The sequence below is a fragment of the Lathamus discolor genome, chromosome 2 (genome assembly GCF_037157495.1).
Source record: "Lathamus discolor isolate bLatDis1 chromosome 2, bLatDis1.hap1, whole genome shotgun sequence".
In the NCBI taxonomy this organism is placed as follows: domain Eukaryota; kingdom Metazoa; phylum Chordata; class Aves; order Psittaciformes; family Psittacidae; genus Lathamus; species Lathamus discolor.
In genome coordinates, this window is record NC_088885.1 from 11,187,487 (window position 1) to 11,210,565 (window position 23,079).

Consider the following 23,079-nt stretch of genomic DNA (forward strand, 5'->3'; position numbering starts at 1 on the left):
GCTATGGACCGGCTGGGTGCTGCATCAGCAGGGGGGTGATGCCGTCACCCCAGCTGCTGCGGATGGAGTCCCACACGACTCCAAGGCCACGGAGAAGATAACTCTGTTACTTTCAGGGCTATTTTTCCATTCTCTGTAAAACCAGTGCAATACAAGATCTCTTGCTGAGCATATGTCTGCTGCCAAATTACAACAGCCACTGCACTACCAGTATGTAACTAATTTCAAAGAGTTTCAGGGTGCCAGTTAAAACCAAATTCAGTCTGGTCCTGAGAAAAACAGGATTCCATCCTGCTGGAAAAGTCCTTTGCCAAAACTGGGGTTTAGGCTCCCCATTAAAAATATAGCCCTGCAAATAACTAGGTATGTGCATGCCCATTATTTGTCTCTCACTATCCCTGAAGGGGGGGTGTGTGAAATGGGGGGGGGGAAGAAGCTGTTCTTTGTAATAACTGGAACCCCCAAAGTCAGATCACAGGAAAGCTACTGAAACCTGTTTCAAGAGGCTTCAATCCACAGCATGTTACAGCCTGGAAACTTGTTACATGCATATTAAACCTGGGGAACAAAACAACCTATGTGGTCATATGTTTCCCATTAACTCCTGATTTTTTGCTCATTCTACCAAAGCTGTCATGTGAACACAGCACACACACACACCAGTTGGAATCCACACTGCTACAAGGGCTCCCTGGTATCACTGTAAATTGACAATTTAAAATCTTCCTTCCCTGATCCAGATCAGCCATATTCCAAGACAGATTAAAGTTACATTACCAACAGGACATAAAAATACAATCATAAGTACGATTCAGGCCAAAAAAAAAATCTGAAGGATGGGGATTTTCTGGTAATCAGTGGGTGTTTTGAATGAGTAAAGACTGCATGATCATGCCATTTGTCATAAACGGTACCACAAAAAGCCAGCTATTATGTGTGTTCAAGAAAGGAGATGGATTTTGAATTTACTTTTGACCTTATATATATTACTTTCGTACTGCCTAATTGGCACAGTGATTTCTGATCCTCATGAAATGTAAACTGGAATGAAAATTACATTTTATTTGATTCCACATGTGTTAATATCACACTTGCAAAAAAATGTGACCTGTCATTCATCGTAACTTATTTTTAGACATCTAAACAGTTTTTAATAGTGTGATGCAATCCACACGTCAAGAAGCCAGGAGACTTGGACAAGAGCAATATGATTCATTTTTAAGAGCTTTAAAGGGATCCCTAAGTTAACAGAAGGACGTATTTATACAAAGATTGATTTAAAACAGAATTCATCCACAGCAAAAGGATTCTTAATCAAATGCATTTTTCTGAAGTTGAAACGAATCCAAATTTGCAAATAGATTATCTGGTATATTCTTAAGTATGAAAGAAGAAGAAAACAATTTGCAAACTAGCAATTAAGTATCTGGCAAATACTGTATTTGAACTAAATCAGTGATATCTACATCTAATAATATCTATATCTAGCTATGCAATAAAACAAGTTGGAGTGTGTCTTCCTGACTCATAGTGTTTGCTTTCAGTCTGATTTTAAGTTCTAGTCTTTAAATGGATACAGAGATCACCACTACAAGTTGAATCCACGATATTTTGTCATGCTAGACAATTAGGAGTTTCCATTAGATAATTACCAGAAGTATGTCTCATACAGGAAAAACAGTCAATTGCTGATGTAACAGGATTAACCAATCCAGCACAGTGATCCGGCCCACTTACTTTTGACAGACATTATATGTGAGTGTACACATGAGAAGTACAGTATAAAGCTTCGCATTATAAATACCACAAAGAGGAACTTCAGCAGTTCTTAATGCACAATACAGCAGTCTCCTTCTGAGAGTCAGGACTAGAGAGGTAAAACTTTACATCAGTTTTTTTTTTCTTTTAAAATTGAAACTTTTAATTCCTGTGCATGCTGTTAGGGGTCTATTGAATGAATGCATATACAGAGCTTTGCAGCTCAGGTGATTTTATAGAAACAGTCTGAACCACTATTTCTCTATTTATTGGAACACTCTGTATTTTTGTACCTATATATCTATGTATGTTAAGTACAAATGCAGTAGATACCAGCGGTATCAGCAGACTCGCTTAGAAAACAGTGGGGTTTAGAAAGTTCTGCTTTAATGTTAAATCTGTCATCATCATGGCATGCAAGTAAAATATGCTATACCTATATGTAATAGAGATTGTCTGTGATAAGTGTAACTGTTCTATATGGCAAGCAATGTATACCCCACAGCAAGAACCCAAATATACTTATCTGTGTTTTATATTGATTTATGCCTATCCCTTACTTTTCATCAGACACTGTTGGGATAGGTGCTATATTAGAACTATAAATAACCCCTTTAATTATGTCATCTGTTAGTACATCTAATCATGACTGCATATTTTCATCTGAAATTATTTTTTCGTCCAATTAAACTTTCAGTTCTATTTCAAGCTGACTTTCAGACTTCATATAATTACAACAGACTTTGGGCTGTTCACAAGATCCAAGAAATTTAGATGTATTATAGCGAGGTTTGTGTTACAAAGATGTGTTTATAAGAATGGCTGCAGGGTTTATAATGCTGACAGACCCATAAGTGTAACAGTATATAACAGTATAGCAACTGAGGTCAGTAAAACACAGATGACGGTATACTGTGGATGCCTTATAACAGTGAAAGACTTATAAAAGAGCTTAATTGAAAAGGACTCGCAATATATAACATTTGTAAAACTTTGGTTGATTGTTCAATTACTTCTGTGTGTTTCATTTACTCTAACTATAATTCCTTACCTGTCTCTCAGCCCATGTGCCTGTAGTCATCTCATGGAAATCAGAGACCTTACAATGCTTATATTTAGAAATTACTCCTTTCCACTAAAATACAGTGGTTGATGGTAATATAGAGAAAGCGGAATATTTGCTGGGTAGGAAGTAAGCACATCTGAGAAGACAAAGGTGTGAGAAAATGAAAAGAAAACAAGAAAGAGGGTAAATACTAAAAGAGCAGAAGCTCTTCTAAGAAAATCTGTACAAGTTAAAGTCTGCAGGGAAAGAACCCCAGAAGTTAGAGTCTATCAGCTGTAGTGTTCTCATTTTCCATTACCAAGCTCCAGCGGGAGGGAGTTTGTTAACTTCACCCTTGCTAGGTAAGGAACAGAATAGAGGGGCTACAGAATGCACAGGCAACATTAAGTCATGGCAGTGACACTGGGAATGCCTTTTCACTGCACAGCAAGACCCACACGGGCACGAACTGGCAAGGGTCTACCAACACGGGTGGAAACTCAGGCTCCTCACAGTGTTTTAGCTTGCTTTTCATTCCCGATGTCTTATTCTAATGTTATGATTGCTCCGTGTGGTTTAAATGAATGAAACAAAAAAGTGCCTCCTAATAACAATGGGCCAAATGTAGATCTTACTCAGCCTTCCCTCAGAGAGAATTATTATTGGCATCGATGAGGGGTTTGCCTGAGTCAGGAGCAAGTATGATTTGGCCAGATGACATGTAACACTTTTCACCTTCAAAGCATTTTTCAGACATTACTTGATTAACCCCAAACCTAAATATATCTGCCTGAGAATTTCTAGGCACAGGCTAGCAGAGAAGTAGGGATATTTCTGCTCCGCGGGCACTACCTTAGCATGTCACAGATAAAGTGCTGCACCAGCTCCTGCTTAGGCTTTCAGTGCCTGACTGCATATTGCAGCTGGAGAGTGTATCATGTATTATATAGCCCTCCAAACAGTGTTATTTTGCTCCCCTCAGATCTCTTGCCAGTGTTGATAACCTCCAGCATTTAGAAGTGAGCAGAAAAGATCTTTTCTCTTCTCCTGATTCTGCCCCAAATATTCAGAGCCCCTGCTCTCATTTCCATCTCATTCACAAGCTATTTAACATCCCTGCTTATACCAGGCAGGACCAAGAGCAAGGTGCTCCTTAATAAAAGGTTTCACTTTTTTCATTCATTCATGTTCCCTCTATTTAGTTAAAGCCAGTGATACTGTTGCAGGAATAAAACAAACCAACCAAACCTAAACAACAGAAAAAGGGAAGGAATGGGAAAAAAAGGGGATGGGGGGGGGGGGGAGGTGCGTGGGGGGTGTGTGTGTGACAGGCAGGGGGGAGCCAGGAGGGTCAACCGGGGGGGGGGGGGGGGAACCCAGGGGAAAAAAAAAAAGATTAGATTTGCAGGAATGAAAAGAGATTTTAGAAAGGGGGGAGGGCAGAAACCACGAGTAGTGATATTTGAAGAGAGGTGTGTGTTAGGGGAGCAATGAGCATAAGGAAGCCAGCCTGCCTGTTCCTCCCCCTTCCTAATCATAGCCTTTACTCACAGACAAAACTCCCTCCCTCTCTCATTCACTCACTCACTTTAGGCCAATCCGTCCTCTCTCTCTCTCTCCCTCTCTCTGTGTCTCTCTCCTACTCTGAGACAGAGTCAGAACTCTTCTCCCTGACAGCCACAAACATCTACAGCACTTATTGCATTCAGAGAGGGAACCTGCAAACAAAACTTCACAGAAAACTTTTGGTTCTTGTTCCAGAGAATTTGCTGAAGAGAAGGAAAAACAAACAAACAAACAAACAACCCAAACCAGCCCCAAAAAAACTGTGCGTGAAGGGGGAGGAAAAGCAGGGCCTTTTAAAAAGGGAATCACAACAACTTTTGCTGCCAGGATGCCTTTGCTTTGGAAGAGAGGATTTTTGTTGGTGCTTTGCTGGATTATAGTGAGGAGTTCCCCAACCCCAGGATCCGAGGGGCACAGTTCAGTCACTGACTGTCCATCATGTGCCCTCGCCACGCTCTCAAAGGATGTGCCCAGCTCACAGCCTGAGATGGTGGAAGCAGTAAAGAAGCACATACTGAACATGTTGCACTTGAGGGACAGACCTAATATCACCCAGCCGGTGCCCAAGGCAGCACTTTTAAATGCCATCAAAAAACTCCATGTGGGAAAGGTGGGAGAGGATGGTTATGTGGAAATAGAGGATGATGTTGGAAGAAGAGCTGAAATGAATGAAGTTGTGGAGCAAACCTCAGAAATCATCACCTTTGCGGAATCAGGTGAGTGCTTGAAAAACAAAACTGTAAAATATCCTTTGTGCCAGAACTGCAATTAACTTCTTTCCTTCTCCTCAGGAATAATGTTTTCTGCAAGGTTATAGGATGAGACTTGGGGGAAGGGAGAAGGAGGAATAGGATGGGGGGGGGGGGTAGGACTCTGAAGGAATTTGATTTTTCTTAGTCTTGGCTACAGATTACACTTGCTAAGCATAGTCAGCCACACAGGGAGGAAGCTCTCTAACCAATCTTGAGCAGAAAGTCAGGCTGCAGCGGGGTCCTCCAAACTGTGCCTGTGCAACCAGAGTACTTGCAGCAAAGTACTGGATTGCAGAGCTGATGGTGAAAGGAAAAGGGCTGAAGCCTTTTGGGGAGTTTATCAAGATAGAAAGTGAGCTGCAAACTACTTGGGAAACAACCCTTTCATGTAAAAAATACAGTGGAAATTATAAAATCAGATGAAACAGCTTTAACTTTTAGAAGTGAGAGGGTTTTTTGTGTGGGTTTTTTCTTCTTTTTTGTAATTTAACACAGCATCTTCGGCAGTAAAGAGTTGCAGGGACTGTCAGATGACTTCAATAGAACCGGACAAGTTGCTGTAGCTGATCCAACTTGTAATGCAGACTTCTGCATACTGGAAAAAAGATTCTGTTCCTAAAACGCTCCTGCCAAAAAAATGCAACCTTGGTAGGGTGTATTTTCTAGTCTTTCACAGTTCTGTTTTCCCTGACTCTTATACAGTAAGAGCTCAGAATATAGCTATTTACTAAGTAATGGCTTCAGGCTCACATCAACTGCCTATAGGAAACAGCTCTAAAGTTGTACTTTACTGTCTTGTTCCTACATGAATAGGACCAGAACCCATTTGAATTCAATGTATATGTATGTGCACATATATCTGTTAGTATATGTGAATATGTTTATACATGCATCAATAGCAGGATCTCGCAATAACTCTATCATCTAACTAACAGCAACTTTTTATGATGCTGTCTAGCCAAAGCATTTTTCCTGTTGCCAAGACGGTTTTAAAAGAATGTCATTGTTTTGTTTGGTACAGCATATGGTAGGCAAAGTATGCAAAGGAACTCCAAGCATTTTTGTTTAAAAGTTTGCTGCAGCAGTATAAACAATTAAGACAACACTCAGAGTTTCCAGTCCTGAAAACCTGTTGACTCAGATGTTCTGTTTGCAGGGAAGCCATGCACAAGAAGTGTGCATGCTTTTAAGAGCAGACATTCCTGCTAGCTGTCCGATTTCCAGCTGTACAAGGAGCCCTTGCCTTTGGAGTCCTTGTCAATATACACATTTTCAGTTCCTTCAGTATGAAAGCTCAGGCTTTTCAGTTTTTCCATCCCCTCCACTTCAGAAAGCAGGCAGGAGGTGTCAATGCCAGAGGTCGTTAGAAGCAAGGGTGGCTCAGTGTTAGTTTAGAAGCGAGATTTTAAAAGCAAGGAAATCTCTAAGCTATCTATGAGTCGGATTCCCCACCTGGTTTTCAGCAGCTTGCTCTGAGCACAGTGAAACACATATGGCATAAGCAGTGGTTTCTCTTCCCTGTGTGAGTCCCAATCATTTGTAAACACATTATTGTCTCTCCTGAGCTCTGACACAAAGGAATTTGGAATTTGATATATGCCTACTCAGTACGACACCCTCCAACGGCGGCTCCTGAAGCCATTGGCTCTCAGGACCACGTGAGCAGTGAAAATCGTGCCATTGCCCACACGCTGGCCAATAGTCCATCCGCCGATCCCCCCCGCCAAAAGCTACCCAACACTAACACGTCACTTAGTTTGATTTACATAGGGTTGTCCTGCCACTGCCTGCCAGGTTAATTTAAGGAGACTGATGCTATGGAGTTGAAGGACAGGGGCATCTGCTGTGTTCCCATGCCTTTTCTTCCCTGCTGCTGTTCTCCACCTTCTCACTAAGCCCATTCTGGAAGCCAAGGCAAGAGGGCTGCTCTAGCCCTTTTTCCTAAACCTGCTAGACTTTGATCTGAGAGGAGGGAGGAGCAACTAGCACCTAGAAACTGAGCTCTGGGGTTTGGGCTTACGATCGAAAAGATAACTCCTCTCTCGGGAGTAACTTCGGACTGCTAAAACATATTTTTCATCCATAGCCATTTGCATCCAGTGTCCTGCTAACATCAGAGGATCTACCACGCTTTCCAGGTGCCAATAATACAGCAACTTAAGTATGCTCTACCTGGGATCTCTCCCACTCATGCACTAGCAGTATTACATGTAAAATATTAAAGCAGTATTACTTTCCTGTTGAGGAAAGTGAGGCAAAAAGCAGGAAAGTGACATGACATATAGGAAGTGTGAGTTGAAGATAGGAATAAAATATAGCCACATGGACAGTCCCCATTTTTCCTGTGTGGGAACTGGGAAGAGTATGGATAAGTTTAAAAGACCAAACAGGAGGATAAACGTGCTCCTCTCCCAGTCAGGTCAATGTTCTTCCTGCTTTTAATGTGAAACTCACTCTGCCTCGAAAGAGGGCAATAAGAAATCAGTGAAAATGAATGGAAACATCTCACATTGTATCAAATAAAGGTCTGTGGAAAGAGAAATAAGACGTTAGGCTTTTTGTTCCTTTGGGTATGATTTGACATAAACCAGCCATTCTCCCTACCCTTCAGAAGCCACATTTACTACTTGCCTTCATAAAAAAGTAGTATTTCCATCTTTCATCAGCTGTATCCTCAGACATACAATGAAATTGAGTGAATGAACAAACAGTGCCCTGTGCACGTGGCTCTGGCTTGAGACTGCTGTTTTCTAAAACAGACCAAAATTCAAAGGAACACAGGCTTCAGACGATTAGAGGGTGAACTACCTGCAGTGAAGCACAGGTGTAGTTACATCCAGGAAACCAGAAAAAGAGTTGGCAGGTAGTTTTCACAGCTAACAAATCCGGGCAGATCTTTGCAAAACTAATGACCACGAGTATTGGGCAAAAGTTTACAAAGGCACCCTACTGTCCTTTGGCACTCTTACAAGTAAAACATGGGAATTATTTTCTACTTGCATATCAGACTAAGATTACTAACCTCTATTAGTTCTGCTATGTGGGTAGCTGTGCCAGAGCTCTGTGGGTTACTTCAAGGTCTTAAAAATAGTCCTTTGAGAAGAGGGGTCAATATAATTTTGTGACAAGCAAATCCAACAGGTTCTATAACGGAGATAGCAAATGATCATAAAATATGGTTGGCTACTAACTCTTTCCTTATGTTAAATAGATAGCTTATCAGGCAGACCTGGGATTTTGCCAAGTGAATTTGATCCTGGCAACTAAACTACCAATGAAATGGGTTGCTAACATCAGCCCCCGAGAAGGTGATAGGAATTACTGGATGGAAATACTGAAATCCAAAGGCTTACCATTAGGAGAACTGTCAGGGAGAAAAAAGACAAGTCTGCTACTTAGTCCGATTCTACCTTTCTGTATCACTTCATACCGAACTCAGGGTGAGCTGACTTGATGATGAGATGCCTACCTTCACGTTCAGATACATACACACACCCACTCCTTTCCCAGGAAGGTACCTCCTCTAGGATGGCAGTTCAGGAAGGAAAAAAAGGATGGTTTGCTTATGCCCATTTAAATCTAATCAATTTGCAGCTGAAAATGTACGTATGTAATGGTACAGGTATTCGTGCTGAATAAAGAATGGCCACAAGAGGGCACACTCCAAAGGCTTTTTGCTCCACACAAGGCAACCTTCCTGCAAGCTCCTATTTTACCTAATAAGATCCTGAATCCCAGAGATCCTTATGCTTATCTAGCTTCTCCGAGTGGAGCTCGTTTCTCTCTTCTAGTTTATTTAAAGGGCAAAGATTCACTAGAGTGGGAGACTGCAAGTAAAACAACGCAGGAAGCAAACAGGCAAAGGGAAAAAGGAAAAAGATAAACTGATAGATGCTACAAGTTCTGGAAACCTAGAGAGATCAGGAATGATCATTATTATTTTTTTACAAGATACTGAGAAATGTGACCGTGAATCATCATCTGAGCTGATTTTTTCACATCTTTTTCTAATGCAGTCTCCTTGGCTTTCAGAAAACAAGCCTATTTCCCCTCGATTTTTTTTCCCCTTTGGCATACTATATCAAAGATTTTAAGTTTAGCAAATGAAAGCAAGTTACTTCCAGAAGAAGAAAGCCATCTGTATTAATCTGTTTCATTGTACCAAAATGTGATGAGGGAGGTTGGTTGGTTTGAGAATAACTTGAGAGCACACAGAGGAGTCTGAGAAGATGGGAACCAGTCTAGAAAAAGATACCTGAGAGACAGAAAATACTGTATGTGTCCATCTCTCTGTGTAGTCGTGCACACAGTTTTGTATGCACATGCAGTTGGGAATATGAATATGGATTTGCCTGCATGTGTGTATAAGCACAAGTTGATGATGGTTTGACTTCACGAACAAAGATTTGGGAAGGGATAAGCACAAGTGTACCTATGCCAAGACATGCTTGTATACCCATGTAGCTGTACCTGTACCAATGTAATATGAATAGATTCCTGCAGATAAGTGTGTGCATTCATGTGCTCTCCTGTGTGCAGGATTTCTCTACACTGCTTATGTGTACATGATTCCTGCTGAGGAGTTCTTATACCTAGATATGTCTATATGGGTATGAAAAGGCAATCTTATTTAATGCCACAGAGCTTTGTCAGACTAATTTAGTACTGAAACTGAAGTCTACTGGAAGCAATTAAAAGTTTTGTTATTCATTTCACTGGGCTTGGGATTTGGGCCTTAGTGCACAGAAATTGAATATTTTGATGAAAACAGACTGGCAGCTTCTGATCCACTTAATTTTAGGATTTACAACAAATTATTACAAGTATATACAAGAAAAAATTATGCTGTCTTTCATGAAAGACAAAGTCTTGATATTGTCTTTACCTTGAAATATATTATCGGTGAAAGTGACCTTAAATTTTGCTTGCGCTATCTTAGATGTAAATGCAAAAATCAGGTAACAAAAAACTTCAACCAAACAAACACCTTTTCTGTTTCTAAATATTTAAAGCCTTGTGGGGGAAGGGCTTTCAATTTGGAAAGAAGTCAAGGCTGGGGATGTAAAGTGCTTCCCTCCTAACAAAATAGCAGAGGAGAGTCAAGGTTCACCAGAACTGAATTATTTCACATTCTGAATGACCTTGTCAATGCCCCTTTGGGTTAACTTTTCAAGAAGAGGTATTTAAATGAGGTTGTTGCTGCTTTCCCCCCCTGCGAATGCTTGGGGAGTAGTTCTTTTTCCTGGTTTTCTTTTTTGGTTTATTTTTTCTTGCAACAAAAATCTCCTTTTGCTGGCAGCAAAGGCCATGTGAATATAAAGATAAGGTGTTTGGAATTTGTGTCATAATTGCTCCTCCCATTGTAAGAGGCACCAGTCAGGGAGCAGGAACGAAAGCACATAACCTGGATGACCAGTCACATATGAGGGGTGATGAATAGTTAGAAGAAATCTCTTGCCAGCTATCCATAGGCTGAAATGCATTCACAGATATGGCCACTGTCTAATCATGGTAATAACTCATTGGTAATAATCAGTCTGCCTAGGGGATAATTGCCAGACGATAACAGTGCTAAATTCACTGAATAAATTCTACGCCATGAACAATTCATCTAACTCTAGTGGTCACTCATTAGTAAACATTTTGAGCAATTATCTCTCAATAACCATGCTCTTCTCTTCACTCTCTTTAGAGGAACCTTTCTAGTAACCTATTTTTTTCTGTCTCCTGGGGAACGGAAATGAGAAGTGAAGAGAAGGATGCTTTTGAATGTAATTACAGATTGGCATGCAGTACAAATTCCCCCAAATCTAAACATAGGCAGTAGTAAAGTTAGCAACTAAAAAAGGGGAAAAAAAAGCTTGCTTTGTATGGAAAAACAGTTCACTTACAGTATAATGTAAAAACGGTTTAAAATTGAGCACTAGTGAAGCATGGAAATTTAAAGTAACAGCACCTTCTTACACAGAGAGCATTTTTCAAAGGAAAATTTAAATACTGTCTATTAAGAGAAATTAAGAATAAGTCATGCTATAATGTCAGAAAGGATAATCACTTTCATTATGAAAAAAACAGCCTTAATCATTTAACAGCATATGGTTAAAAAAAGTAATTTTAAGTATCTTAGCATTTTACACCCCCCCCCCCCAAAGATCTTAATTGTACAGTCTAGACCCTACCTATTCTATGAATACAGCTTGAACTAGCAGGGCTCAATCTTGAATCTTGCTGCAAATTGCAGCCCAGCACAAGCTATGTGAGCCCATCATGAGCTGCTGCACACCAGCTGCTCCCAGTGTTCTGCAAGGGCCCTGCCAGTCCCTCCATGCCCATCATCAACTGCCACTTGGCAGCCCTGAGCAGCCCCTTCCAGAGGCAGAGAGGAGGTACCTGTGCAGGCTCCCCTCTGCTTCCATATTCAGGTTTCTCTCCTAAAAAGGTGTGCGAGCACCACTGAAGAGAAAAGCAGATACGAGCAAACTCTCATGCTATATATATGATGCTACACTTTCTTTCCATTCAGTAACTCCTTCCATTAAACCTTTTACCATATATGCATTACTTCTTAGGGCTTGTATTTTTAACCATTTCTCACAGCATTTGCTGGTGTCACTCGCGCTGCTAGACTGCTCCCCTGGCGTCACAGCCCTGTTGCTGGAAGGGACTTTGCTCGGCAATAAAGCAGAGAGGTGCCCTCTCCAAGGCTTTGGGAAGGGGAGATGAGGAAAAGCAATCAAAGGGGGCCCAAAGTAATCCCTCATCTCCTTTTTCAGCTGCTTTCTGCTATGATAACAATACAAGCTGTTGACATTGCCGTTTATATGAGCATGGAAGTGATGAAGGCATTACCACTGTTGGGCTGTGGGTCTTTCCACAGGAGTCAGGCAGGAGGAGCAGGATGATTAGAAATGGAAAAAGACCCTTGCAAATCAGCTGTGGCAGATGAAAAGGCAGGACAAGAGGATAAACAAAGTGTAATTATGGAAGCAATACCATCCCTGACTTTCAGGAAGGTCTCCTCTTTACTTTCAGTTAGATGAACAGTATATATTTCCAAAGCTTTGAACCTGGTCATTAACTCAGACCAAAAAGGAAAGACTGCTAAATTCCTAAGCAATATTTGGAGAAAATTAAATACAGTGATTTTTTAATTTTTTTTTTTTTATTTTTGTCTCAGAACACTTGAAGAATTTATTTTATTGTAGCACCGAACCTTTTGGAAATAAAGATCCTGTTATAAAGCGAATGTGTAGTCAAAATAAGCCAGATCCAGAGATCTCAATTCAGCTTTAGCACAGGCCAAGCTCTGATTTCAAAACAAGCTTGTCTGAGCATAGTGACCTCGTAAAGACTGCAGGATTCATACCATTTGTGCTGTGTGATCGTAACAAACTAGTTGTGAATGTGGAGAGAATTCAGAAAAGCTTCGGTTTTTTTCCTGATGTGAAAGCATGCTTTTTATCCCAAACTTTGCACCATTTCCAGTCTCCTTCTAAAAAGATCTGTGAAAGGGAAAGGTTTTTTTAATTGCTATAAACCCTTTTATTAGCTATGCAGGTTTGAGGACTCAGGCTTTTGTTGTGTCCAGAAATATTAGGCTTATATAAGCTTCCTGCATCTTTTTTTTCTTTAGAATCTGAATCAACCACTCGTGAGTGAAGATATAGCTAAACCACATCCAGAGAGGCTGTTACTGTAGCTAACAACCTACAGGGAACCTGTTATCCCTGTATAAGGACATGCTTTATACTACCTGTCCAGTGCATATCTGTTGGAGATAGGTCACTTCGTAACTATTTTCCACTCCCATTAGCATGGAAATGACAGAACACGGTATCTCATGCATTACCACTTAACAGCATTAGGTTATTATGTAATGCAGAGCTGTCTGGCTTTGCTTTCCGTAAGATGGGCCTTATAACTTCTTGCCCAAGTCTGCACACCTGACCTGCTTTCTCCTGAGCACAACTGGGCCAGTTTTCCATGTCCATGCCCAGCACAGTGGAACTGCTCATGCACAGGATCCTTCCTAGTGCCAGAACTGCTGTCTGTGCCCAGCTTGGCACCTCAGGAACACAGGGTTAGTTCTGGACTTCCCAGCCATATAGGCTTGTGCCCTGCACCAGCCTGTGAGCTCTGGGGAAAGACGGCAGCTGGGAAGAGGCTGCTGGTGCTAGAAAACACTTTCTGAAGCTTGGTCTAAACCATCTTTCTCCCCTCTTCAAGGTTTTCTTAGGTAGGGACAGCAAGCAGAAGGGGTTGGATGGAGAGTCTTGAAGGTAGCAACCCAGTCCTGGCAGGTGACCTGCCTTCAGGTTCCCTTGAAGCCTAGGTCCCGCTCAGAAAGGGTTTATTTGGTCTGTGCCAAAGAAAGGGATAATCTAAAATTAGAAGCTTGCTTTAGAACGGAGAGTTTGGGGGAATGAAGCCACTGGCTGTATGGATGATCCTTGCAGGCCTTTAGAAGTATCCATTCTCAAAGAGAACATCTGTATGTTTTTTATAATACCCGTATGTACAGGGCAACCAGCCTCTTGGACCAGACTTCCTTTGGACCGGAGGGATGTCATGGTACATCTGCTCCTGCTCTGAAACCTGGGCTGGAGTGGGATTAATGCTTATTACCTGCCCTCTGCTCCAACACAGCTGGCAGCTTTGCCATGGTTTCATTTCCAGAATGGAAATGTTAGCTGGTAAGAGCTGACCAATGAACTTTCAGTCACTACTGAATTAATCTTATTTTAAAAAATAATAGAAAACCAGTAACTCCACTGTGCCTCACAGGACTGGTCAGCTTGCTCTGTCTTTTCTATAAGCCACTTCCTTTCCTATATGCCATTTCATTTTCTAAGGCACAGTCCCACTGGTTCATATAGCTCCCTGAGAAATGAATGTAACTCATTTTGGAGACTGGCATCAGCAAAGCCTGTGAGAAGCAGTTAACACAAACCATGTGTTTCCCCTATCTCAGTGACAGTTACAGTCTACAATTTCACACTCTCACTTAGAGGGAAAACAAAAACAAAACGCTGTGCCCTTTGGCCACTGTAATTCAAAGACGTCTGTCTCTTTGACCTGGGAATGCCACCAGGGAAAGCTGAAAGTGTCAGTGCCAGGACTTCACAGAGAAGGAAAGCAACAGGTAGCTCAAGGGCAGCACTGCCTACTGCCTTTAGAAACCAGGAACTCTTTAATTTGCAAGTGAACACGGGACAGATGTCTCTTGTCATTTTGACCCACTTCTGTCTCACCTGAAAGTGGGGGAGCAGGAGGATGGTCAGGGAGCCTGTACTAGTGGTTAGTGGCAATGGGAAAGCAAGGAGGAGAACCTTGCTGCCGCGAGAGCCATTTTTCTTGTGCACATCCAGCCACTTCATTTTTGATCACCATTTGCCCTTTTTTGCATGCAAAGTTCTGGTTTCCTGACAAGCAGAACCACTGCGCCAGAGAATCAGATCAACAACCGTGGGTAGCTCATGGATAGTATCAATGACAGATTGATAATTATGAATACTGTTTCTGTCTCACCAGGGTCAGATACCTGTAAATTTCAAATCTGTGACCCCAGTTCATCCTGGCCTCCATGCTGAGAAAGAACAAAAGATGCCAACATGGCTTTTTCTTTTGTCAAGAAAATAGAAAAGTACCTCTCTTAGAGAGAAAAATAAAATACCACCACCACCTGCCAGCTAATTCATTCTCTTAACTTTTTCATGCTCTAGTGATCAAATCATTAAACAGCCCTCATTATTCATTCCAACTTCTGCCAGGGATATGAGCTCTGTATCAGAGAAACACCTCCTCACCATCATAATCATCATCATGACATCTCAGCAAGTTGATACAATTATGCCAGAGAACCATCCCTATAATTATACACTTCTTTAGCTCATTTCTCAGTGTATTCACCATTACTATAATCACAGCGAGTACAGTGTGTTAAATTAAGAACAGGATCTACAGCTGACATCTCACAGGATGAAGAGTCTGCCTGCTGCAATTCTGCAATTCTTTACAATATAACTCTGCAAACCTCTCAAAGCTGAGGCTCATATTTTAGTATTTCTTTGCTTTTGAAACAATTGAGATTTACAATTCATTTTAAGATGCATATGAAGAATGGCATTTCACAGAGGGAGAAAGGGCAGACCCCATTCCTACATCATTTGCAAAGAATCATCAGGACTGGAACTCACTCCTTAACTTGAGCTATTAGGCACAGATTTGTGTGTGCATGGTACATATAGTCATGCACCATGACTATACATGCCAACAGATACATGTTGTCATAAACACATTGCTACCTTTCAGCTAACAGGGATCACAAAGACAGCGTAGGCAAATGCACACTTAGTAGCTACTGATGCTGATTTGCCATGAGATGCTTTACATAAATGGCTATATCATCACCATAAAAAATATGATTTGGTTAAAATAAGATACTGGAAAACAACAGGCAAATAAACACTTTTCTAAAGAGAGCATTTTCACAAAAGACAAAATGAGGAGAGGATGAGGTGAAGGAAGGTTAGAACAGAAGAGTGTTAAAAATTTAACAAGCCAAGTAGGAAACCTCGGGAACTTCATGCCTGTGGTGACAAGTAAGAGAATTGTCTTTTACAGCATGAAAGCAGACATACTAACAAGTTCTTCCTGTCTATTTCCATTTAACAAATCAGGCTCAGCCAAGAAAATGTTGCACTTTGAGATTTCCAAGGAAGGCAGTGAATTATCGGTGGTGGAACATGCTGAAGTGTGGCTCTTCCTGAAGGTCTCCAAGGCCAACCGAAGCAAGACAAAAGTCACCATCCGCCTGTTTCAACAGCAGCGGCAGCCAAAAGGGAACCCTGAAGAAGCAGAAGATATGGAGGATGGGGGGCTGAAAGGTGAAAAGAGTGAGACTTTGATTTCGGAGAAGGCAGTGGACACCCGTAAGAGCACTTGGCACATTTTCCCTGTCTCCAGCAGTGTCCAGAGACTCCTGGACCAAGGCAAGAACTCTTTGGATGTGCGGATTGCCTGTGACCTGTGCCAAGAGACTGGAGCCAGCCTGGTGCTATTGGGCAAGAAGAAGAAAAAGGAAGATGATGGGGAAGGGAAAGAAAAGGAAGCTGGAGAATTCACAGGAGAAGAGGAGAAGGAGCAATCACATCGTCCCTTCCTGATGATGCTTGCCCGGCACTCAGAGGACCGCCAGCACAGGAGGCGGAGACGAGGCCTGGAGTGTGATGGCAAAGTCAACATCTGCTGCAAGAAGCAGTTCTTTGTCAGCTTCAAAGACATAGGATGGAGTGACTGGATCATTGCACCTACAGGTTATCATGCCAACTACTGTGAAGGAGATTGCCCCAGCCATATAGCAGGCACATCTGGTTCATCATTATCTTTCCACTCCACTGTCATCAACCATTACCGCATGCGGGGCCACAGCCCCTTTGCCAACCTCAAGTCATGTTGTGTGCCCACCAAGCTGCGGCCCATGTCCATGCTCTACTACGACGATGGTCAGAACATCATTAAGAAAGACATACAGAATATGATCGTGGAGGAGTGTGGCTGCTCATAGATGCGCATGTGTGCAAGACCCTTCTCATTAAGTTGAGAATAAAATGTATCAAAAGCCCAAGAAGAGGAAAGACATGGTGAAACCTTTTTTGAATGAAACTATAATTGGAAATAAAAGCAAAAACAGAGAGAGAAAAGAAAAAAAAAAAAAGGACTTGTGGAGGATCAGAAGAGACTTCAGCTATAAAAAGGAAGAAAGCTTCATGAACCTGGGCTTGAATGAGATAACGTCTGAATGGCGGTATGGGTTGGGGGTTTCCCCTTCCTTTCAGTATGCTCCTTATCTTATTACATAGTATACTAAACATTAGCTATTACTAAGGGAGTTCTGTTCCCTCCCTTAGTTATCCATCAGTTCAAGCCGTGGTAGCAGCTCATCTAACCTGCAGCAATTTGGACTAAGTCCAACTAAATTCCTTGAAAAGCCATGTGTATGAACACTACATTCACTGGCACTTTCCCCCCAAATTTACCGAGGAACTGAGTAGGTGTGTAGTGTTTGTGTGTATATACATATGGCTATGTATTTAGATACATATCTCTATACGTACAGACACTATACACATGCATATACTTAACATTGGTAAAGGGACAATATTGTGCAGGTGTACACACCTTCATCTTCTGCACTACATTTATAGAAAAGAAAAAAAAAAAAGAAAGAAAAAAGGAAAAAAAGAAAAATGGAAGAAAAAACAGAATAAAAAAAAAGAGAACGAATGAAAGAATTAAAGTTACATTTTGTAAAGGTGCTTACAACATTAGAACTATGCAACCTAGTTGGTTTGAAACTGTTTACCTGCGAGAGAAAGAAAAAAAGAAAAAAAAATGAACAAAAAAAGACAAACCAGAGAGACTTTTTTTTTTTTTAATGGAAGTAACTTGTTTTAAAAAACAAAAATTCTTCAGTGAGAGATACTTGAAAGGAACATGTTTGTCCAGTTACTGGAGCCAAACATTTCTATATTTTGTAAAAAAAGAAATTTTTAATCGTTTACTATTTGCACTACAATGGTGTCTGACCTGTCTAATCCTTATTTAACAAATATTTGCAAGGGAGGGTGGTTGGGTGTGGGAGGGGTTGAGAGCTGCACTTATTGTGAGCTATACAAGAACTGCTACAGCACACAAAATAGCTATTTTTATTATTATAATAATTATTATTATTTTGTACCTTAAAACGAATAGACACATACACCAAAGACATTTGTGCAAGCCTCTAAAAAGTCTCTTTGTGGTTGGTACCATTCACCCGTAACAAGTTAGGGTTTGAATTAAGGGTCAGTGGGTTGATTACATTCAGGCTAGAATATCTGTTAACCATTTAAATTCAAATAGTACCCTCAACAGAAAATTGCCATTTGAAGTAAGCCCAGAAAAGCCCTGGGATTTGGATCCAAGGTGCTCGGATCCGAGGCCCATCTAAGCATTATTGTACTCTTTTGCATGTACAACACTAAGACTTGTCCCTGATGCACAGCAACTGTGCATTGCTGGGAAACAACTTCATACAAGGGATATACATATATATATGTATATATTTCTGTATGTATATATGTATGTATACACAAAGTATAAGCACTTCTGGCTTCACTTTAATGTTCTTAAAACAATGAATGTTTGTGTGCAAAGCACAGTATGTTAAAAGATTGTTTGTTACTACCAAATGGGAGGCTACGTGTTCAAAATGGCATTCGTGTGAGAGAAACCTCAAGTGCTGGTGTACACTTAGAAAGTCTTGATGTGAAATTGCAAGCAGCTTTGGGCCTTGCCCACCATCGCCCCTGCAAATATACAGAGAATGGCAGTTGTGGTAGGATTGCTGTTTGAAATGCAGTCTTCTGTGAAAGACTGGCTGGCTCAACCACCACCCTCTAACATGACAATTCTTAATGGGTTTGCGTGTCGCCTGCAAGACCTAATTTTCAGTGTCAACACCTAACCTGAAGGGTCCAACCCATAGGGCATAGGTAGATAGATAGGTTTTTTTGTTTTGTTAAAAGAATTCTATCGTTGTCATATTTAAAAGAATGTTAAAGTTACATTTGTCTTTGGGTAGGGGGAGATCATAAGAGGGAATGGGAGAAACCATTAGGCCCTGTTTACACTGAGTTTGATAACCCTGAGCCTGAAGTTTCAGACTCTCACAGGTTTGCAGGACCAAGCCCCTGTTGGCTGCCTTCTGACGGGTCAGGCTTCAAAATGCCTCTCATGGAAAGAAGCACTAACAGCTCCCCACCTTGTTGAGAAAACGGTCTGTAAAAAATATAAAAAAATACAAATAAAAGAAAAAAAAAGAAAAAGAAAAAAAAGATAGCACAATTTAACCCAGTCACATTGGCTAGGGATAGCGTGTTAGCACCTTCATGGCGAGAACCATGTTTAACAGTGTAATCAGGGCCTTCATTTTTCGTCAGCCAAAACTGTTTGTGTGTGCATGTGTGCGTGAGTGTACTCTGTGTGTGCATATGCGTGTGTGCATGGGCCCATGTCCGTATTTGTATGTATTGATAGAGATTTAAAAACAAAAAAAAAGAAAAAAAAAAGGAAAAAAAAAAAAAAGAAAAAAAAGCCCTTTCCTCTGTTGAATAGATATCAACATACCTGCTTATAGCTAAGTTTTCTATCTAATTTATTCCACAGTATTTAGTTTGCATAGTACAGCTAATGGGTTATACATTTATGTACTTTTTATACAATGCATTTTTTTTTACAGACTTGTTTGCAATTTGCAAAAAAAAAAAAAAAAAACAAACAAAAAACCACATTAAAAACTGGTAAGAATTGGGTAAACACTAAATTTGTCACTAAAGGTATTCTGTAAAATATCAAGGCTTTCTGATTTAAATTATTTGCAGAAGTTTGCTCGGGGTTTTTTGTGCTTTCTTCCTGGGGAATGGGAGGGATACCAAACGCTGGTAGGAAAACTAAAAAAATAGCAAAAAAGACAAAAAAGATGCACAACTAATTTATCTTTATAACTTAAACCAAGTTCCTGACCCTGCTTCATTTGAAGCAAGTGGCAGAATTGCTGTTGATTTTTCTAGCAGTAGAGCCAGGCTCTAGAACAGCAGTAGCAGGGACAGTCTGTGACAGTTGTTGAGGAGAGTACCTTTTATTTCACTTTAGGGCGTTAGAGTTGGCCTTAATATTGGATGCGTATTGTCCCAAAACCCTTACTCATGTCAACTTTTTGATGTCTACTGGTCTCCTTACAAGAGTAGTAAAACTACTTACATGAGTAAAGGTAACCCAGGGTGAATCACAGGTTCTTTTTGCTGTGGGCAGTGTGAAGGGAGAGAAAGGATTTTGAATGAATGGCACCATGTCCAACGTTGTTTAATTCAATTATTTAAACCAGGCTGCTTGCATGATGGTTGGTCTCTGAACATAGTGGCAAGGGGGGCAGGTGAGATGGCTTACAATGGTAAAAATCTGTTCTCAAGTGTGAGCAGTTAGAGAACATTAGAGACCTGAAATCCCAGCACCTACCCCTAAAACAACAATGGCAAAACTCCCATTGGCTGCAATCAGAGTAAGTTTAAGCTCCCAATTTCCCTGGCCAAAGCATCATACTTGTTTTCTTTAAAAATAAGTGCGATGCTGAGTTTGATAGCAGGTTTTCTGTGGTGAATGGGGAAAAGATGAAACTAGCCTGAGACAACTTCTAAGCGAGGAAAGAAAGTAAGACTTCAGATATGGTGAGCATGTTTCATACTAGATACACCAAAACCAGAAAAATCAAGAAGTAACTGTTCCTAAGCCCTGCTTTTTAGCTTTCATTTGTGTGTGTGTGCTAGTCACAAATTTTAAAGGTTTATCCCTCCAATCTCTAGATTCAGTCATGGGGTTTTGATTTGTGGTCAGAGTTATTTAAAGAAAGGGAAATGAAAAACTATATGATAAAATAAAATAAGAAATCGGGATGTTAATCAAGACTGACTGATTCCAGCAAAACACCCCATCCCTGATAATTTGATTTAATTAAATCTGCATGTATCTAAAATAGCATTAGAAATTGTTACCATATTTAAACAGTTGTTCAAGGGCATGCAGTCTCAAAAATTACTTCTCCTTTCAGGTATGACGATACCAAAAACCTAAAAAATAAAAGAAGCTTTTAACTACTAACACATTCCTTTCCATATAACCTACTTCCTGTTTATATTGGAAATGTATTTTCAGTATATGTTTAATCACAGAAATGTATTTGTTTAGTACCTCCACAATCTTCCTGCTTCACAATTGACCACATTTGGTTCTTTCCCCCCTCTCCAAGTCAGATGCACACTGGATATAAGACCTAAGAAACTGGCAGAAGTGCATGTTAAGATGTTTTTTTGGGAGGGCTGAACGTATTTGTATTCTTGGGGTTTAGCAAAAGGAAATGCTTACAGATGCTTATAATTATTCTGCACTCATATGTCACAGCAGAATACTGATCTAGGGCCCCAAACTGTAGAACTAAATGAAATGGGAGTTTTGTCATTGACTCTAATAGAAAAACTCATCTACCAAATCATTGCAAAGTAAGACCATGTTATTTGTATCTCCTTTTTTCATATTTAGTTGAGATTTAAGCCATCAAGTTCATTTAACTACGGCACCACAAGGCCACGTAGAGGCCAGCAGCAATTTCTCTGAGGTAGAGAAGTGCAGGCATCTGAAATGTCTATGTGCAAAATGAAAATTTTTATGGACTGTAGTTACTCATGCGGAATAGTGCCTTACTCTGCAAGCAATGCTGTTGATTTCAGAGGGTCTCCTTTCCTAGAAAGTTACCAGTCAGCATCAATAAAGTGAGCAAAATCTATTTCTGGAGTGTAGGTAGAAGAGATGTGATGGAAATGATTAAGTTCTTTAAGTTAAACCTCATGTCAATAGTGTGCATCAGTATAAGAATCAGATGCTAATCACTTTCCTTACACTGAAAAAAGCTTTACTCCCCATCTGCTCTCACTGCAGGACATGTGGAGTAAAAGGGTTTTCAGTAAGAGTAAATAAAATTGTAATTTGACCTTTTGTGAACAACTATAAGCAACGTTTTCATGGGCAGAAACAAACAGCACTTCTGGGTTATATAGCTATTTATTTTTTGAGATATAGTGAATCTGTGTTAATTCTCAATGGGTTTCTTTGTATTTAAATACTTTCAAAAACAATACATTGACGATGGGTTGAAGATATATATATGTATGTATATATACATATTATATATATATCTACAGTATATATATACATACACAACTATATATATATGTATATACATATATATAAATTATGAAAGCCAAGATATTATGAAGCCTATTTTGTTTTTATCATTTTGTGTTTTGTTGTTGATATTATTATTATTATTGTTATTATTATTATTTTGCATACTACATGCAGTGCTTTAACCAATGTCTGTTCGGCTAATGTAATTAAAGTTGTTAATTTATATGAGTACATTTCAACTATGTCAATGGTTTCTTAATATTTATTGTGTAGAAGGACTGGTATTTTTTTTATTTACATTATGTTTAAAGAGGTAACAGTTTGATATGTTCTCATTTGTTTATATTAGAAGTTATTTATTTTCACGGCATTCCGTCTGGTATTTTGATATTTGGAAGGCATGCTACCTATACTTTGTACAGTTAGTGGGCAGTATTCAGTAGCTCCCGGAAGATTTTTAGGCCCTATGTTAAATAAAAGACCTGTTTGGGATTTTTATTTTAGATCTTTCCTATTGGTTTGCCAGGACCACTCAGTGCACTTATTGCCAGCCACTCTGCCTGCGTGACCAATTTATTCCTACTGTATTTACCCAGGACAGATGACCAAAACCACCTCTGGTGTAAGTCCAGTGACTTCAGTGAAGTTATACCAGAGATGTATTTGGCTCACCGAGAAAATGCTTCTGCAAATCAATGCAAAGAAAAGGCAGAAAGAAAAGAGAGAGAGAAAGAAAGAAAGAGTCTTTGCATTTGGAAAGTTAAAAATGTTTGGGTCAGCTACTATTTTATTTTACTTTGTTCTTTTTATTATTTTGCTCTTTCTTATACAACAGCAGCAACAACACAAGTGAAATAAATAAAGGGAGTTTCACCAAGCATTGTGTAATCGTCCCTTAATATGCATTCCTGGTTGGGAAATTCACAGGAGCTGGGGAAATAACAGACAAATTAACCTTCGAGGTGAAACATGTGGGTGCCTCTTTGGGTTGAACACTGTGATTCTCTTTGGTGTGACTATGCTAGATGGACATTGAAATTCATGGCCCTACATGTAATGGAATTTTAGGTTGTTCACTTCTGCTTGTGAAACACAGAGTACAACAGCTAAAGCCAACTGCAACCTCCCTTTGCTTGCAGGCTATTAGGTCTTCAGCTACCATCACCACAATTCTCTTGA

The 23,079-nt window shown here is 40.1% G+C and overlaps 1 protein-coding gene and 1 long non-coding RNA gene across 11 annotated transcripts in view; one reads left to right on the forward strand and one right to left on the reverse strand.

The window, feature by feature from the left end:
• Positions 1-23,079, reverse strand: part of LOC136007667 (uncharacterized) — a 282,089-nt gene that overhangs the window by 98,025 nt on the left and 160,985 nt on the right. For 2 of the 9 annotated variants that reach the window (XR_010609799.1, XR_010609800.1), the window contains exon 2: positions 20,712-20,786. The exons of the other annotated variants lie outside the window; for them this stretch is intronic. This is a non-coding gene — a long non-coding RNA (uncharacterized LOC136007667). The remainder of the gene's footprint in view (positions 1-20,711; positions 20,787-23,079) is intronic. 9 annotated transcript variants of the gene reach the window in all.
• On the forward strand, positions 1,810-21,985 carry INHBA (inhibin subunit beta A). 2 transcript variants are annotated; one of them, XM_065665715.1, is made up of 3 exons: positions 1,810-1,875; positions 4,565-5,085; positions 15,801-21,985. In XM_065665715.1, exons 2-3 carry the CDS (start codon positions 4,698-4,700, stop codon positions 16,685-16,687), a joined length of 1,275 nt encoding a protein of 424 aa, XP_065521787.1. In that variant the 5' UTR covers positions 1,810-1,875; positions 4,565-4,697; the 3' UTR covers positions 16,688-21,985. The 2 variants fall into 2 exon arrangements, with proteins under 2 accessions (XP_065521787.1, XP_065521788.1); XM_065665716.1 differs by lacking the exon at positions 1,810-1,875 and having other exon boundaries at positions 4,402-5,085.